This window comes from Podarcis vaucheri (genome assembly GCF_965113315.1).
Source record: "Podarcis vaucheri genome assembly, chromosome: 11".
NCBI lineage: Eukaryota > Metazoa > Chordata > Lepidosauria > Squamata > Lacertidae > Podarcis > Podarcis vaucheri.
In genome coordinates, this window is record NC_138749.1 from 62,861,472 (window position 1) to 62,880,591 (window position 19,120).

Genomic DNA, 19,120 nt, shown 5'->3' on the forward strand with positions numbered 1-19,120 from the left:
AAGAGTTAGTTGCTTTGTTGTTAAAATGTCAATCTTAAAATGTGATTTTTGGTGAGATGAGAGATCCAGATATTGCCTTGCAAAATCCTGTTTAACGGCATATATAATTCATAAATCAGTTAAAATAAAGTATTTTGATTCAAAATTGTTTAAATCATTGTTTCGCTGGTTTCAATTCTCCACATGCAGCTAAAAAGGGTAGCATCCTTTGTTCTATACTAGTGTAGACTAACCTGCTTTCTTAGATTCAACACTAACAACATGATCCCATGCATATGCCTACCTAGAAGTAAGTCTCATTGAGTTCAGTGGGGCTTATACGTAGCTAAGTGGGTATAGTATTGCACTTTAAATTTCGTAAAGTAACACTATAATTATGACTGCAGATGTGAACATAAAAGTTAACCGATGAAAAAACAGGTGATTTAAACAATGTATGCTTTAAAGATACATTTTAATATTATCTTGGCCTCAGTGTAAGTGCTTTTCTGTGACATTAGAACACTGAACAACTGTATTTCACATCATATTTTAATCCAATACATACTGGTCTACTATTTAATTTTTAGGAACTGTATAATACAGTGGTACCTTGGGTTAAATACTTAACCTGAGGTCCGTTCTTAACTTGAAACTGTTCTTAACCTGAAGCACCACTTTAGCTAATGGGACCTCCTGCTGCCCCAGCACCGCCAGAGCCTGATTTCTGTTCTTATCCTGAAGCAAAGTTCGTAACCTGAAGCACTATTTCTGGGTTAGCGGAGTGTGTAACCTGAAGCGTATGTAACCCGAGGTACCATTGTATGCCCTTAACTACTACCTTTTACTGCCTCTATTTTTTCTGTATACTTTTTAAAAAGATGCTATTTTATGTGTTAAAAACATGTAGCGTCCTGGAATTGACGATTGGGGGGGGGGATTTCCGAAAGGTGGCGCTTTGTCCTAGATGTTAGGCAAGTCAGTCGAACATTTTGGGGGTGTTCTGGTTTTTACTTTTTGAAATGTGGCAACCCTAAAACATGGTGTTTTGATATTGTATTTTTTCTTCAAAAATTAAGGAAAAAGTTATTCACTAAACCCTTGTATCTCACACCATTAAATGTAATCTTTAATCATTTTTTTTTCTGTCTCACAGTAATGAAAGTAGTCTAAAAGTTAATATGCCCTTGCCTTATTGCCCAGCTATTCAATTTCATCCTCACTAATAAAAAATTGGAACACTTTAACCAGCTAAAACTTTAGTTGACGGATGTATTAATTAAACTGACTAAGGAGTAGGTCACTTCAAGCACAATGAAACCTACCTCTGAGTAAACATGCAGAGGATTGCACTGAGCAGCTTGTAGCCCAAATTATAACATGATTTCTGTTTTTGACATCTTTATAACCCCTTTGAGGAATTGCAGTCTCTGAGAATCTGCTGCAATGTAGGGTGAGTGTACATAGTCTTTTCACCTCTTGTAACCTCAAGCTGTAGTCTCTGAATGACTGAAACTGAGGTCTAGCTATGAGCTGACATGAGTTCAACAAGCCTATAAAATCAGGTCTGCTAAACCTTTGTGGCCTCCAATTAGATTTTATATGGATCATTCACAAAACAAAGATCCATACAGATCCCTACTGAGAAGTAATTCTAAAGCATATTCCACTGAAAAGATGGTTGTATGGATTTATGCTTGATTCTGGGAGTGCTTCCTGATTGTTGACTCTGTGCAGGGACAACCTTTTTGGACCAAAAGGCACAGTTTTTCCAGTTTTGAGAAAGTGCTGCGGGCGCCTGTCACAAAATGGCTGCCATGGGGGTGTGGCATAACACAAAATGGCTGCCATTTGGGGTCATGACATAACACAAAATTAAAGAGAGTATAGTCATTGCGGCTCCCTCACCCCATCCCTGGACAATCTCATGCTTGCAGTGAGAAGTCATGTGTGCCCTGCTGGTGCTGATTGGAGATCACACAATATTGTTTCCACACACAACTATGCTGTTGCGGTCTAATAACAGCGAACATTCCACAGTACCAGGGGGGGGGGGATACAAGGCGACCTCACACCTCTCACTTACAAACGCTCACCACACACATACAGACCACAAACACACATGCATTTGTTTTTCACAGACATTCATACACAGAGACTGCCCATCCCGTTTCATTGCTTATGGCTGCGACTGCTGGCTTTTGGCAATATCTCATGAGAGATCCAGGAGATCTCACCTGAAGCTGCTTCTCCAGTGGCAGAAGATGTGAGCAGAGTGCCTACAGGGATGCCACCCCTTGGGATTCTGCCACCTGAGGCATGCACTTTGCATATCTATAACCACACATACACATCATCTCTCTGCTCAAGTGGATCTCTCACTCTCCAACAGACCACACTCACAAACAGACCACACATCTCCCCTCTCTCTTTCTGACACAGGCTCCATATGCATATCTCCCTCTCTTTCTGTCACACAAATGCATAGAGCATACTTAAGCACACTCTCACACACACCCAGAAGAGCCCCTCTGCGAGTGAACAAAGTGCCTGACCTTTTTTTTGTTGTTGTTAAAAAAAATCTTTTAAAATTGGTCCCCCCTCATTTCAGATTGGTGACCCCTGCTACTCAGTCATTTTGATGTAAGGTATAATACTGAATTGCAACTGACCTTGCAGACTTCAGGGAGTGTCACATTCTGGGTTACATTCTGCTATGGTCCATGCACACTAGTGGGCTGCCTGTACAGGACAAATCACCTAAGCACGTCTTTTTAAAAACATGCATGGACATGGCAGGCTTTTCTTCAGCCACATCACCCATGCAAATTACCACCATAAAACTGTATTTGTGAAAGTTTTATGCAGTGATGTCCACAGGGCTGCACTGTGAATAATAACTCCAAACATGCAAGCCAGTCTTGCAACCTAACAGAATTACCGTATTTTTCGCCCTATAGGACGCACTTTTCCCCCTCGAAAAATGAAGGGGAAATGTGTGTGCGTCCTATGGGGCGAATGCAGGCTTTCACTGAAGCCTGGAGAGCCCCACCGCCAGCCCCACAAGCTCGGGGGACAGCGGGGAGGCGCAGCGCGCCTTTCCCGCTGTCCCCCAACTTGGTTAGAAGGCTGGCGGAGGGCTTCCCCCTCCTCCAGCCCCGCAAGCTCCCAGAGCCATGCCAAAGCTGCACGCAGCTTCGGCATCGCTCTGGGTCCCGTGCTGGGGGCTGGGGGAGGGGGAAGCTCGGGCTTCCCCCACCCCAGCCCCGTGCCTGGAGGGGGAAAATAATTTTTTCCCCTTTATTCCCCCCCCCAAAAAAATCTAGGTGCGTCCTATGGGCCGGTGCGTCCTATAGGGCGAAAAATAAAGTATCATTACAATGATTATTTTCCAGAAGAGATTAAAGATATACAACCTGCATTTGCACTCTAAACCTGAATCTTGTTTTGTGTTCTTAACAAATGTACTCTTTCACAATACATTTATATTTGATGATGCTGTGACCAGATTAATTTCTAGAGCCTGCTTTGCTGATCATTATCACCCCAGTTTTGTTTCATCTGCACTGGCTTCCAGGCAGTCTCCAGGCAAAATTAATACAGTGGTGCCTCGCAAGACAAAATTAATTCGTTCCGCGAGTTTTGGCGTCTTGCGATTTTTTTCGTCTTGTGAAGCACGGTGTCGGGAAAGTTTTGGAAAAGCTTCAAAAATCACCAAAGTCTTTAAAAACCTCAAAAAAGGCTATCACACCGCGTTCTATGAGTTGCTCCTCGAAGTCAAGTCGCAACTGTATTAACGGTGTTAAGAAAAAGGAAACAAACTTGCAAGACATTTCCGTCTTGTGAAGCAAGCCCATAGGGAAAATCGTCTTGCGAAGCAGCTCAAAAAACAAAAAACCCTTTCGTCTAGCGAGTTTTTTGTCTTGCGAGGCATTCATCTTGCGAGGTACCACTGTAGTGCTGGTTCTTGCATATAACCGGCTTGTGACCGTATAGTGGAAGGACACCCCCCCATACAGTCCTATCCACTCATTGTGCTCAACATCAGGAAATCTGTTATGCATCCCACCACTTTAAGAAGCACAATTTGTGAGGACCTGGGAGAGCTTTTTTCCACTGTGGCATGCTGCTAATGGGACTCCCTATCTGCACAGGTGTGGTTGCTCCCCACCTTTAAGGTTCAGAAATGATAATAAGACCATGTTATACAGCTAAGCTTTGAACATACGTTAAAATTCTCTACCTTTTTAGGCCAATTACACATCGCTCCTGGTTTTTAATGCATGAAGTCTACTAATTTCTGGCCAATTGCTTAATGCCTGCTAATGATTAGGGTTATGACGAATAATACTAAATTAAATGGACTTTGTTTTGATATAACAAGGTACTTCTTATTTTCTAAAGCAAGAATTCATAGAATGATCACTTAATATGGATGAGATTTAAATAGTAAGATGTTTAGAATATGGATTACTGCTTTGTAAATGAAAAACATACGAAGTCCATGAGAATCTTTTCTTTTAAGGCAATCCAAGAATAAAGTCAGCCCACCTTTGCTTTTAAGTATATTTACAGGTGAAACCTGAACATGATAGAGGTCAGCACAGGAGTTTCAGCATAAAAACAAAACAAGACACTTTGCATAGCAGAAGTGATTTCATACACAGCTGACTCTTGTCTTTAATGAAGCAAACATGAAAGTCTAGTGTGGGCCTGTGACTCCGACGACTTCATGAGTCTCTGCCAATTTGTTCAAACCAAACTAATTATCTGGCAGGACTCCTGCATACCATAGTAGTTAAAGAAACCATAATTGCTTCCTAAAAATTATCACAGGGCTCAAGTGATGAATGTTTGTAGGCTTCTTCTCGGCAGAATCCACACTTCTGAAAACTTGGTTTTAAAAACTGAAAGTGTCATTTAGTAGTCGGCCAAATGGTGCTAAAGAAGGACAGAACTTTCTTTATGTACGCCACAACAGCAGCAAGAATACTCATTGCAAAGTACTGGAAGACGCAAGATCTACCCACCCTGGAAGAATGGCAGATGAAGGTGATGGACTACATGGAACTGGCGGAAATGACTGGCAGAATCCGAGACCAGGGAGAAGAGTCGGTGGAAGAAGATTGGAAGAAATTTAAAGACTATTTACAGAAATATTGCAAAATTAATGAATGATAGAATGATGTCAGAATGAAGTTAAGTGGTTTAAGCAGTAATTTTTTAAAGGTGTATGAAAAATGGATTATTAACAGGTGAGAACTTAAAGTTATATTATATTAAGTTAAAGGATTAAGATAAAAACAAAGAGGGAAAGAAATTGCTGAATCAACTAACTAAATTGGAATACAAAAAAGGGAGGTGTGAGGAGGTCAGGGAAGCAAGGATATGAATATATGACATGGAAAGATTGATGTGTTTTCTTTTTAAATGTTTTTATCTTTTTCTGTATTTTTTATTTTATTTTTTTGTCTTTTTTCTATTCTTTTTACTTATGTTATTTTCCCCCCTTTGAAAACTTAATAAATATCATATTTAAAAAAATGAAAGTGTCATTTAGTTAGTATGTATAGCCTGTCAGCAAATGCAATATAATATAATGAAAGTCTTATAATGGAATCCCTAACGGACTGTCCAACTGGCCAAAATAATTACATTCTCTAATCTGCTGATATATCCGCTGTATGTTCCATTTCATTTTCATTTCACTTTTAATTTGTATGCCGCCTTTCTATATTACTACGCACAAGGCGGTTTACAAACTGAAGAAACAACAGACAGCAAAGATCACATATGATCCAATACAAAAACTTTCATAATAAAAACATAACTTTAAAATAAACAACCTACTGTATATCAAATAAAGAAATATTCAATAATCCATTAGAATATAATAAATATTCAATAATCCATTAGAATATAATAGTAAACAGTAAAATCAAATACCATCAAATAATGTGACACCTAATAAAAAGCAATTAATTCTTTGAAGATTTTGGCTTTCATGTTTTGGGCCAAGCTTTCTAATCTTGCAACCTTCTTTTCCTGCTGTATTATAGCCCCATATTCTGTTTAATTATTTTTTATACATGCCAAATTAACAAGGAAGTTTGACTATGCTGTTTTCACCAGCCAAAGCCAAAAAGGAGAAAAGGCAACTGGTACAAAAAATGATGGCTAGAATAATCTATTGCACATGTTAGGGGAGATACTGTTTTAATTGTTTTGAAAACATGTTGTTGATTTCTTGTTGTTTGATCTTGTGGTGTTTAGTGTCACTGGCCTTGGCCGCAATAAAACTTGAAACTTGACTTAATTGTTTTGAGTTTAGGTGGCTGATTATTATTTTTTAAATGGTCAACTAGCTTAGAGGTCTTTTGTTCTAGTAAGTAGTATACATGTTTTATTAAATAAATAAATAAATAAAATTCTTAATCAGTACCAAATGTCCTTCAGGGGGCAATCTATGAATCTTGAGTGGGCATTCAGAAAGTACAATTGTACCTACCTGAATCATAGAATCATAGAGTTGGAAGAGACCACAAGGGCCATCGAGTCCAACCCCCTGCCAAGCAGGAAACACCATCAGAGCACTCCTGACATATGGTTGTCAAGCCTCTGCTTAAAGACCTCCAAAGTAGGAGACTCCACCACACTCCTTGGCAGCAAATTCCACTGTCGAACAGCTCTTACTGTCAGGAAGTTCTTCCTAATGTTTAGGTGGAATCTTCTTTCTTGTAGTTTGGATCCATTGCTCCGTGTCCGCTTCTCCGGAGCAGCAGAAAACAACCTTTCTCCCTCCTCTATGTGACATCCTTTTATATATTTGAACATGGCTATCATATCACCCCTTAACCTCCTCTTCTCCAGGCTAAACATGCCCAGCTCCCTTAGCCGTTCCTCATAAGGCATCGTTTCTAGGCCTTTGACCATTTTGGTTGCCCTCCTCTGGACACGTTCCAGTTTGTCAGTGTCCTTCTTGAATTGTGGTGCCCAGAACTGGACACAGTACTCCAGGTGAGGTCTGACCAGAGCAGAATACAGTGGCACTATTACTTCCTGAATTGTAAGTTTTTAATTCCCAATGAAAGGTCAGCAGATTGGGTCTTGGTTCCACCCACAGGTTGCAGGCAGGCAGCAACCTTTTGGGATGCAAGACTCCCAGGATTGAGTTTGTGAACTCACAAAGCTTGAGAAAGGACAGGAGTTATAGAAGAAAAAATCAAATTCTGTGCCTGAGACATACAGAGAAAGGAGAAAGGAGAGCGAAAATGATAGGTACTGCAGTCCGTCTTAAGGGTAGATCCTGCCCCTTTCATTGGGAATAGCAAACTACAATTAAGGAAGGAACAATCATACTTTTTCCCATTCCAGCAATGAGTGGTCAGCACATTGGGACATACCAGAGCTATCCCAATCTCAGGCAGGAGACAGGCTGCAGTGTTATGGAAGGAGGACCTTTTATAGGAGCCTCCGACCAAAGGCAGCTTCCACTGAAGCAAAGGCAATAGTGTCTTGTAAGGTGCTGGAGGAGGCCCAGATGTTCGCTCTGCAATGGAAGCATTAGTAGAGAATGCAGCAGAGGTGGCTGCAGAATGTGTAGAGTGAGCAGTGATGTGAGAAGGCATGGGAAGCCTTACAGGAAAGAGCAATGCAGGCTTTTATCCATCTGGCTAAGGTGGCAGAGGTTACCTTCTTCCCCAAGGAGAAGAGATGGAAGGACACGAAGAGAGATTCTGTTCACCTGAGCTCTTTGGTTTGAGCAATGTATATTTTTAAGGCTCTGTATATGTCCAGAGAATGCCAAGCCTTTTCTCTTGGATGCACTAGACAGGAGGGAAGAACAAGTTCTTGCTGCAAGTGGAAGCTAGAAGCGTCTTTAGAAAAGAAGGCTATCTTTGTGAAAGTTCAGAGGGGCTTGGATGTGGATATAGTGCCAAGTTCCAAAATTGTGTGCTGAAGTAAAACTAAAAATGTGACCTTGAAGTATAGTAGTTTGAAGGAGACCTTCCACAGTGCTTTGAAGGGAGGCTTCTGTGGCTGGTCAGGGAACATTTTAAGCGTTGTCCCTCTAAGGAATCATTGCAAGAGTGGATGGGAGGAGAGGGAGAAAGTGAATGGTCATGACAGGATGGAGGAGAGAGCCACCACTTCTTGATAGTATTTGGGCAAAGGCCTCTACTGAGGCCATCCTGGAAACAGGAAAAGATAGTAGAAAATTCCAGTTTCTTGTAGGAACATCTTGTGGTCATGCATCAGAGCCAAAAGGTTTTCTGGGTGGATTGGTATAAGTAGAGGGCCTCCTGGAGTGGAGTTTATCAGTGATGTCTGCAGGTAAGTCCAGCTTAGTTAGGTGTCACCGTTCAAACTGCATGCAATCAGCAGGAACCACTCGGGATCTGGATCAAGAATCGGACCTTGAGAGAGAAGATTTGTTCTGTGAGGTGGAGTATTTGAGGGAACAAAGAGCAATGAGGCCCAATGGTGCAATGAGGTGGACTCTCACTTTCACTTCTGTGATCTTCTGAAGGACCCTCAGAATGATAGGAAGTGGAACGAAGGCATAGAAAAGTCCTGGTAGCCATGGGGAGAGCAGGGTATCCCGTGCCTCCACTGATGGTGACTGGAATCTAGTAAAGGACCATGGAAGTGGATGATTTCTGCTAAGGCAAAGAGGTCCACATGGCGCTGATTGAACTTAAGACAGAAGCTGTTGAAAAACTGCCAAATACAGTTGCCATTCTGCTTGGTCTATATTCCTGTGGCTCAGCCTGTCTGCTTTTGCGTTCAGGAGACTGGAGATGTGCTTGGCTGTGGCTGACAGGACATTGTGTTCTGCCCAGCTGAGAAGGAGGGATGCTTCTGCCTGAAGCTCCCAAGACTGGGTGCTCCTTGTCTACTGATGCTGGATTTTGCTGTAGTGGAATTCATGCAGATTAGGACGTTGCTGAGGTGGAGATGAGGAGCAAAGTGATGTAGGGCTAGTCAAGCTGCTCAAAGCTCTAGCCGACTAATGTTCATTGATGCTTCCGCAGAAGACCATAGGCCTTGGATGTTTAGATCTCCACAGTGAGCTCCCTAACCCATCTGAGGCGATTGCTATTCTCAGGAGATTGCCGAAAAGAGAGCCCTTCTGTCCACTATCTCAAGACTTGGTGGATGTGGTGAGGGAGTTTGACATGCAGGTGTCTGCTCAATGTGATGACTTTCTGGTAGGGAAGCAGAGCCCATTAGAGATGGAATGGTGTGGTGCTTCCCCCCAGAATGGTATGTGCTGCTGAGATGCACAGACCTAGAACTCGTGCCATAAACATGAGGTCCACTTTCTTGGATTTGATGAGGGTCCAAACCTCTGAGCCGATCTTTTTCACTTGTTCCAGAGAGAGACAAATTAAGGCGGCAGCAACGGAGGCAGCAGCAGCAAAAGTGGTGGAGGTGATTGGGCTGGGTTTGGTTAGGATTGTTGTTTGGCTTGCTCCTTGGTCTGTTAGGTTCGTACTCTGTTTCTTCCTTGCAGATGAAAATTACAAAAGGACTGGTTGGGAGAGTATGGTGAGTTAACGTCTATTAAATCTCTTGTCATCCCTCTTATGGATAAGTAGCATCTTTTGCTTCAACCAAGCTATCCTTTAAGATATTCTCTTCAAGCAGTTTAGTACCCATGTAGGGAGCTATTTAATCCTAGATGGGGGTGTCAGCATCCCAGTGCTCAAGCTATAGGGTATGCTTAGCAACAATGTCTGCTACCAGAGAGTGGGAAGCAAACTAGGTGGAATCCAATATGGCATCTGCAATAAAGGCAGCTGACCAGTAGATCATAAGCAGCATTTGTCAAGTACGGCTTGGATCCTGATCTGGGTGGCAGAGGAGGTCATCAGTCCAGACTAGAGATGCTCTAGCAATAAGGTTGCTGTGCATGAAGAACAGATAAATAAGGAGGCACTTCAAGGGCACTGTGAATGACAAAGTCCAAGTGGCATTCTTTCCATCCTGAGGAAAGTAAAATCCTAGAAACTAAAGTGGAAACTGGACAGTCTACATTTGGAATCTTTAATAAGTCCATAACTCAGTATCAGGAGTGTAGAATTTGATACCAGTGGACACTAGCTTCTTAACTTGGTGACTCTGGTGGGACTTGAACCCACAACCTTTGAATCACTGCACTATGCTAGAAGTCCAATGCACTATCTATTACACCACAAAACCTTGGTGGGGATTCCCATTCAGATTTGGACACATTCTTTAGTGGAGCTATAACTGGAAAACTAGTTAGAAGTTTTAGGTTCAGCTTGCACTACTGCTGCCTTGGAAGGAGTAAGAGGTGATGGAGTCTCCTTCTTTGGAGGTCTTTAAGCAGAGGCTTGACAACCATATGTCAGGAGTGGTCTGATGGTGTTTCCTGCTTGGCAGGGGGTTGGACTCGATGGCCCTTGTGGTCTCTTCCAACTCTATGATTCTATGGTTCTATGAAGAGGGGGTTAAAATTTAGAGCTAACTCCCTTCTTGTATTTTGGCAGGAAAAGACAAAGAGAGAAGGAAGTGAGTTAAAAACCCCAGAGAAGGGGCTTGGGGACCAGCAGAACTGATGGAGAGCAAGCCAGTGAGGTAAATATATTTAAAGACCCAAGGAGACAGCAAAAGAATAGGAGCAAATGGAGATCTGGCTGCACTCCATGAAGGTGGGAGCAAACTGAATCCTGGGAGCCCTACATCCCAAAATGTTGCTGCCTGCCTTCGACCTGTGGGTGGAGCCAAGACCCTTATCTGCTGACCTTCCTTTGCAGGAATGGGAAAACTTGCTGGGGTAAATAATGTTGGAGTTTTAGGTAGTTCCCTTCCCTCCTATCGAGAGGATAAAATCCTAGATACTAGATTTCTCTGTTAGGCACTTAATTAAGTGGAACCTAGCAAAGAAAAATCGAGCAGGAATGTCCATCACTACTTGGCAACCAAAACAAAAAATACAGCTCCATCATTTGCAATGAAACTAAGTATGCTTGCAGAAAGAAAACAACAAAGGGACCATTGTAATTGCTATGATAACAACAAGGCGAGAGAGAAATAGGTTTTCAAAAAAAGTATCAATTGGGCTAATATGAAAAAATGACACTTTTTAAAAAGAATATTGTTTCCTTATCCTCAGAAATAGTGACTTTTGTACAGAGTCTGTTTTTGTCATTCCCCTCATTGTACTTACTCAACCATGCCTTTAGTTGTTGATTTGCTTGACAAAAAGTGTGGCCTCTTGAGTACAGTGGTGCCTCGCAAGACGAAATTAATTCGTTCTGCGAGTTTTTTCGTCTTGTGAATTTTTCGTCTTGCGGAGCACGGTTTCCCTGGGTATTAACGGTTTTAAGAAAAAGGAAACAAACTTGCAAGACGTTTTCGTCTTGCGAAGCAAGCCCATAGGGAAATTCGTCTTGCGAAGCAACTCAAAAAACGAAAAACTCTTTCGTCTTGCGAGGCATTTGTCTTGCGAGGTACCACTGTACAGTGGAAGCTTGAGGTCTGAGCTGTCTATTATTAACAAACCTAACATCAATGAGTTGACTGGAGGCCATCAGGTACAAGGGTTGTATAGAATGCATGGCAGAGATCAGTGTATTGCATGCAGTACATGTGAGAAGGATCTTGGTGGATCCACAAGCTTAACATGAGTCAACTGTGTGATGCAGCAGCAAAAAAGCTAACACTATTCTAGGCTGCATCAACAGAAGTCTAGTGTCCAGATCAAGGGAAGTAGTAAAGGTAAAGGTAAAGGGACCCCTGACCATTAGGTCCAGTTGTGGCCGACTCTGGGGTTGTGGCGCTCATCTCGCTTTATTGGCCAAGGGAGCCGGCGTACAGCTTCCGGGTCATGTGGCCAGAATGACTAAGCCGCTTCTGGCAAACCAGAGCAGTGCACGGAAACGCCGTTTACCTTCCCGTTTACCTATTTATCTACTTGCACTTTGACGTGCTTTCAAACTGCTAGGTTGGCAGGAGCAGGGACCAAAGAATGGGAGCTCACCCCGTCACGGGGATTTGAATCGCCGACCTTCTGATCGGCAAGTCCTAGGCTCTGTGGTTTAACCCACAGCGCCACCCACGTCCCAAAGAGAAGTAATAGTACCACTCTATTCTGCCTTGGTCAGACCACACCTGGAATACTGTGTCCAATTCTGGACACTACAATTTAAGAAGAATATTGACAAGCTGGAATGTGTGCAGAGGATGGCCACCAAGATGACCAAGGGTCTGGAAACCAAGCCTGATGAGGAAAGATTGAAGGAGCCTGGTAAATAGAAGACTGAGAGGAGATATGATAGCCATCTTCAAATATCTGTAGGACTGTCAGATGGAGGATGAGCAAGCTTATTTTTTCTTGATTTGGAGGCTAGGACCTGAACCTATGGATTCAAGTTACAAGAAAGGAAATTCTGACTAAATACCAGAAGAACTTTCTGACAGTAAGAGCTGTTCGAGAGTGGAACAGACTCCCATGAGAGGTAGTGGACTCATCTTCCTTGGATTTTTAAGCAGAGGTTGTATGGCCATCTGCCATAGATGATCTAGTTGAGATTCCAGCATTAGAGGGGGTTGGGCTAGATAATTCTATGATATAATAAATATATCTTACCTGCAGTTCTGTTTTTATGTCCTCGTTTCAAACTTTTTTTTTTTTTTACTTGTGACTTTGGTGGCATTTAATGATAATGCTGGCCAGAATTGGATTATTCCAACATCTATGCCAGCACAAAATTCTAAATCATGGCATTGCATCTTCATTTCAGATGCACCAGGATGATGACACTATTTGGAATCAAAGCATTTGGATTGATTCATTTTACATAGCAATCCAGGCATAATGAGTTAGAAACTCTGAGCATTCCTTTGTAAAATGAATGGCCTTTGTGCAGTTATCTATGGTTTTGTAACAACCACTTTTGATTACTGCAATGTGGCATACGTCAGAATGCCTTTGAAGAGCATTTAAATACTTCAGCTAATTCAGGACGTACAGTGGTACATCAGGTTACATACGCTTCAGGTTACAGACTCCACTAACCCAGAAATAGTACCTCCAGTTAAGAACTTTGTTTCAGGATGAGAACAGAAATCATGCTCTGGTGGCGTGGCGGCAGCTGGAGGCCCCATTAGCTAAAGTGGTGCTTCAGGTTAAGAACAGTTTCAGGTTAAGAACAGACTTCCGGAACGAATTAAGTACTTAACCCAAGGTACCACTGTAATTGTGACGTTGTTAACTTGGACCCTCATATCGAACATATATTGCTGATGCTTAAAAGTTCTGCAGTGCCTTCCAGTGTATCTTCAGATGCAATTCAAAGTGCTGTTTTAAAGTCCTAAAAAGCCTGCAACAAAGATATCGGAAGGGCTGCTGGTCAGCCAGTTCTCAGATGGCCACAACAGAGAAGTCAAGTCAATAAAACTGCTCAGCTTAGTCATTCAGAAAGGAAGTGGCGCATCTGCTCTTAGGCCCTGACCATACTATTCCCACCATAAATGTGTTTTCTTTCCTAAACAGGGGAGAAGCATATTAAGACTCACAAAAGGGAATTTGTGCTTTTAAGAATTATGGAGTTTGTGGAGCTTCCACATAGGTTTTTTCTCCACCTTTCTATATTCAGGTAATAATAGGCAGACTAGCCCCATACCTTGTCTACACAACTTGACAGTCACTGAGCCGTTTTAGTCTACAGTGGTGCCCCGCGAGACGAATGCCTCGCAAGATGAAAAACCCGCTAGACGAAAGGGTTTTCCGATGCGCTTTGCAAGACGAATTTCCCTATGGGCTTGCTTCGCAAGACGAAAACGTCTTGCGAGTCTTGTGATTTTTTTCGCTCCCCCCCTTTTCTAAGCCGCTAAGCCGCTAATAGCCTTTTAGCCGCTAAGCCTTTGATAGCTGCTAAACCGCTAATAGCACTAATCTGCTAATAGGGTTGCTTCGCAAGACGAAAAAACCGCTAGACGAAGAGACTCGCGGAATGGATTATTTTCGTCTTGCGAGGCACCACTGTACCTGTCATGTATGGTGAGCAAATAGGAACTCAGTAAGCCTCTCGGTTTTATGACCACCCTGAGACTGCAAAAATGATGCTTGCCAGACCACAATACAGTGAACTATGTTCAACTATGTTCCAGTCACAGACAGACAGAAGGAATAGGCATTTTATGAACCTAGTGAACAACAACTCTGCGTATTTTATTCCTGTTTGGTATAGACACAGCAACCAGTTTCGGATTACTCAAAGCAGCACCTAGACACCAGAATTACAAGCAAGTATCAGAAGCTACCTGAGAAAGTATCACCAATACCATTCTGAAAATAAATGCAGTTCAAATATTTGTAACAACTGTATCCAAAGATCTAACCATATACATAGTTGAGATATATATATGGCATATTTTATATGCTCAAACAGCTTCTTCACCATATGTCATGCATATGTGAGATGCAAAAGACACAATTCATACCCTGCATTACCTTACTAGATAAAAGTTAAAAATTCTAACAAAAATAGAATGTTTCAACCTGCGCAATTAGTGCTGTAGAAAAAAGAGAGAGTGCATGATACAACTGAATTCACAATGCCTTGCATTCCACAGAGGAGTGGCCTTACTTGTTTTCATTGCTGGCATCATAACGAGGCATGGGGTCAATATCATTACCATTGACATCAAAACTGGCATCTGGGTCCTGTAGTCAACAGAGAAGGGAAATGGAAAGAGAGATGGAAAAAGAATGAACTGCAGATCCTCATTAATTAGCCATTGACTCATCTGGCTCATACATTCCTCAGCAGGTTTCTACAGGAGTGTAATTAGGTTAACTAACATTCCTGTGGTTTTGTGGTTGCTGCATGGTTTAGGAAAGCAATACATGTTCTAAACCTGCAGGATTTATATATTATTTAAATTACTTCTGGAAAATTGAAGTTGCATTAATTTTTTTTATAATTTATGAAAACTACTGTTTTAATCTAAGTAGTACTTAGTTGTGTAGTTTTAGTTATTTACTATATTTCAAATTTCTTTTCTTTATCAAAATTCTCTTTATCACAGTAATAAATAGTTTGTTCACAAACTTGAATTACATTATTCTTGTTTAAAGGGCAAGCAATTTAAATAATTCTAAGAGAACATTATTTGCCTGAAGGAAACATTTTCATGCGTCGATAAAGAATTTAAACATACAACTTGAAAAATAAAGCCGTGGGGAAAGTGTATCTTTATTAACAGTAGCTACTAGATGACATATTTTTTTGTATCTTCAGGGAGCATATGCAACTTTTAATGGATGTGAAATGTGGTTTTGTCTTCTTCACATTTGCCTGTAGAAAACAATGTAAACATCTGTGTATCTTTGCAACTCTTGTTATTTGATGTGGTAGAATGATGAGGCAGATTAATCTTTATTTCACCTTCGTTCAAAACTAATTAGTCTATTGGCTTCAAGTGATTCTGTATAACATTGCCAAAATATATTCATTCACATATGTAATACAATTAAACATTAATGTCATTTTCTCTTATGTGAATTTTTTAGCTTAGGTAATAGGTAGCAAACGACGTGGAGAATTAAGTTGATCTGTTAAATTCATGAAGGACTTGAATGGGGTGGAGCTAGTAATCCCTGATTAATTTATTCTCAGTGAGAATCTAGAAATGTGTTAACTATTGAGATTCTAACCATGTCCTAATAATATATTCTAGCAGCAAGCTAAGGATAGTGCCGAACAGGAAGTGTAGCAGAAAATACCACCAGATACTTTTGAATACTGGAGTTTAGAGATATTATTGGTGCTTTGTTGGTATGGTAGCTGGATTCGCAGCAATCAAAACAGGGATCATGGCCCTGAACATAAGATTATGTGTGAATTGTGCACCAATTCAGAATCCTGTTCATCAGCAACTCTGTCTGAAACAGGGCTGCCAACATTGCGGTAGTAGGCTGTGGCCTGGCATAAGAGCCCTCTGGGTTAGAGGGCATGGATTGCGTGTGACTGATGCAGTGATTCAGAATATTGCTCACCTGAAAAGTACACCAAATATGGCCACATAGCAAAAGACCAAGGCAAGATTAATTATTGAAACAACACAGCAAATCTGTTACATTTGAGCTTGTTTGTGTAGGGCAAGACCAGATTCGGTTTACTGATAGGTAAAATTTCAGCAGTTAGTGGTGCCCATGTCTCAGATACATGGCTTGCAAAATGAAAACTGTAAGTTTCATTCTACTGAGTCTCCTGTACACCTTTCCAGAGGATACTGTAATTAAGAAGTATACAAATTGTTGAGATAAACAAATAAGCATAAAAGAATAAAACAGCTATCCAAAGCACTGTGGAGACTCACATAATTCTGCATCAAGTCTGGGTGGTTTCTTTCAATGCCATCATCCAAGATGGTGATCACAATATTCTTTCCAGTGTAGCCTCTCCTCCAAGCGCCTACAATATTCATATCTGACTGACAGAGGTTTATATTATCGCTGCAGTGCTATAGGAAGAAAAACAAACAACAAGCAAAAAAGCAGGAAATTAGTTGCCAGTGCAATGCAAGGAAATATTAGCCTATTCATTAGTATAACCAATTTAATTATCCACAAATGAGCATATTGATTTAAACTGGAGAGACAGAAAATCAATGCCCTAATTAACAAACAGCAAGATAATTTGAAAGGGACGCTAAATGAAATGAAAATAGAGCTAGTTATTTCTTTTGAGATTGCTCATCATATCAGGGTATAGTTATTAGACCACTTAATTGTTATTATGGGCCTTTAGAAACCCCACAGCTCTTTTCTAAGCATTCCATAGTACAGTACATTTGATTGCTGGGGGGAGAAAGAGGATTTGAATTTTCCAACACAACTGCATGTGGATAAAAGTAGACAAAACGCCTGCACAGAATAGCCATGGAAACACAAAAAATGCTTAGGGTGGGTGGGCAGGTTGGGGTGGGTGGGAAGGGAGAGGCTGTCTTATGTACTGTATAATCCCTGAAATAGCTGTCTGGAAACTTATCCAGATTCCTTTATATCTACAAAAAAAGAGTTCCTGGCATGTTTAGTGCAGCACCAGCAGGAGGGGAACAGCAGCTAAGAACCTGTAGCCAAAACAATTCCCCCCAAATAATTGCCACTTTAGGTGCTTATTGAAGAGCAGCTATGACAGAGCTTTTGTACACCAGTTTATGTTAAATGAAAAATGAACTGTTCTCTCTCATATTTTCTTTGTTTTGTATGGAGGAGGTGAGTTTATAAAGAAATGAGGCTGACATTTGGGAACCACAGAGAGTGTGAATCCTTTTAATGAGTGTCCTATTCAGGCCTTCTTCAGGAGTGGTGCTTTGCTCCAGCTCCCCTGGGCTCCATGAGAACAAGCAGGAAAGGGGGGAATAAATTCTTAGAACAAGTATCATAGCAACACGTACGAGACACAAGAGTTCTCAAAAGTTCATTCACTCCCCCCCAAATCAGTTCCCTTGTACTCCATGCAATCTATTAGTGCTTTGGAATTTGTAAAGGTGGCAAGCAGGTTGTTTTTTTTTTTAAAGTGCCATGTATTGGCCTTATTTCTATATTGCTTATTTCTATATTGTGTCCTAAATCTTTTCATCATTACCAATTTCACTATTTCATCTTTCGCCTCCCATTCTAATAATAATTTATACATTTTGAATTCAATTTCTCTCTTCCTTCAAGCATTTTTTTTCCAAAATCAGAACTCATAATAAAACCTTTTAATAGATCCTTTTTAAAATACTCATTGGTGTGAGAATATTGAAACCAATCTGATATCCATTCTCAGATTTCTTCAAACTTTTTCAATTTACATACATTTCCAGAAAAATATATCTCTATATTTACCCCACTACTCCATCATATTTATTTTCTTTTGAGTACTGACTGGCTTCTATAGGTGATAACCATAAAGGTGTTTTCTTTTCCAATAAAGCTTAGTATCTAGTCTATATTCCATATATACGCCTTCTTCTGCAATGATTTTAAAATTCTTTGTGTATTTTTACCTTATCATACCACAAATAAGCATGCCACCCATAATGTTTCTCATAACATTCCAGGTCTAACAATCCTGTGTTCTTTAATTCCTTTAACTAGATCATACAAGCTGCTTCATAGTACAGTGGTACCTCAGGTTAAGTACTTAATTCGTTCCGAAGTCCATTCTTAACCTGAAGCTGTTCTTAACCTGAAGCTTCAGGTTACAGACTCCGCTAACCCAGAAATAGTGCTTCAGGTTAAGAACTTTGCTTCAGGTTGAGAACAGAAATCGTGCTCTTGAGGCGCGGCAGCAGCAGGAGGCCCCATTAGCAAAAGTGGTGCTTCAGGTTAAGAACAGTTTCACGTTAAGAACGGACCTCTGGAACAAATTGAGTACTTAACCTGAGGTACCACTGTAGTTTTAAGTCTGGCAATGAGAATCCACCTCTTTTTTTTACAGCTGTTAAAATTTTAAATTTAATCCTTGGTCTTTTCCCCTGCCAGGTAAATTTTGATAACTCTTTTTGCTAGTAGTTTCCTCTCTTTCTCTTTTTTGTGTGTACAACCATTTCGCCTCAATGTATTTTTAAAACCCCGCTTTTTCTCATTTTTTAACTACTTTAGAAATCCCAATGCAATATGCTGAAGAGCAAGTTTTATAATGTTTCTGATTTGTAAACAAACAAGGCTGGCCTACTTAAATGACAGTCTGTCCAAGGCATTGCACAGTTTATAGCATAAAGATTTCAATTCTATTTCAAGATTCATTTTCAAGGTATTTTGACCCTGTCAGTCATAGTTTCTCGTAAACATAGCTGGTTATTCTCCCCCCCCCCAACTGCCATGCACTCAAAATATACTTTTTATCATTTATTTTTAACCTGTCCTTCACTAAAATTAATCCCATGGCAGGGTACAACATAAAATATAATACATAATCAAATAAAAAAATCTTTTAAAAAAATCAAACTACTACAGTAATAAATTAAGATTATATCAGAGCATCATGAGATCAACAAAAAATCTCCAGTCAACTAACCAGTTAGTTTGGCAAAGAAAAAGATGCCTAAAACTCATCAGGGTTGGTGTCTATGGAAACTGTGAGGGTTGCTGCATATGTGGGGCTACCTTTGA

General features: G+C 40.7%; 1 protein-coding gene across 5 annotated transcripts in view; it reads right to left on the reverse strand.

The window, feature by feature from the left end:
* The window catches only part of LOC309542668 (proprotein convertase subtilisin/kexin type 5-like), a 169,289-nt gene that overhangs the window by 92,085 nt on the left and 58,084 nt on the right, over positions 1 to 19,120 (reverse strand). For all 5 annotated transcript variants that reach the window (XM_082241529.1, XM_082241531.1, XM_082241533.1 and 2 more), the window contains 2 exons: positions 16,336 to 16,479; positions 14,601 to 14,677 (listed from right to left, as the gene is read on the reverse strand). In XM_082241529.1, coding sequence (XP_082097655.1) covers positions 14,601 to 14,677; positions 16,336 to 16,479 — 221 coding nt within the window. The remainder of the gene's footprint in view (positions 1 to 14,600; positions 14,678 to 16,335; positions 16,480 to 19,120) is intronic.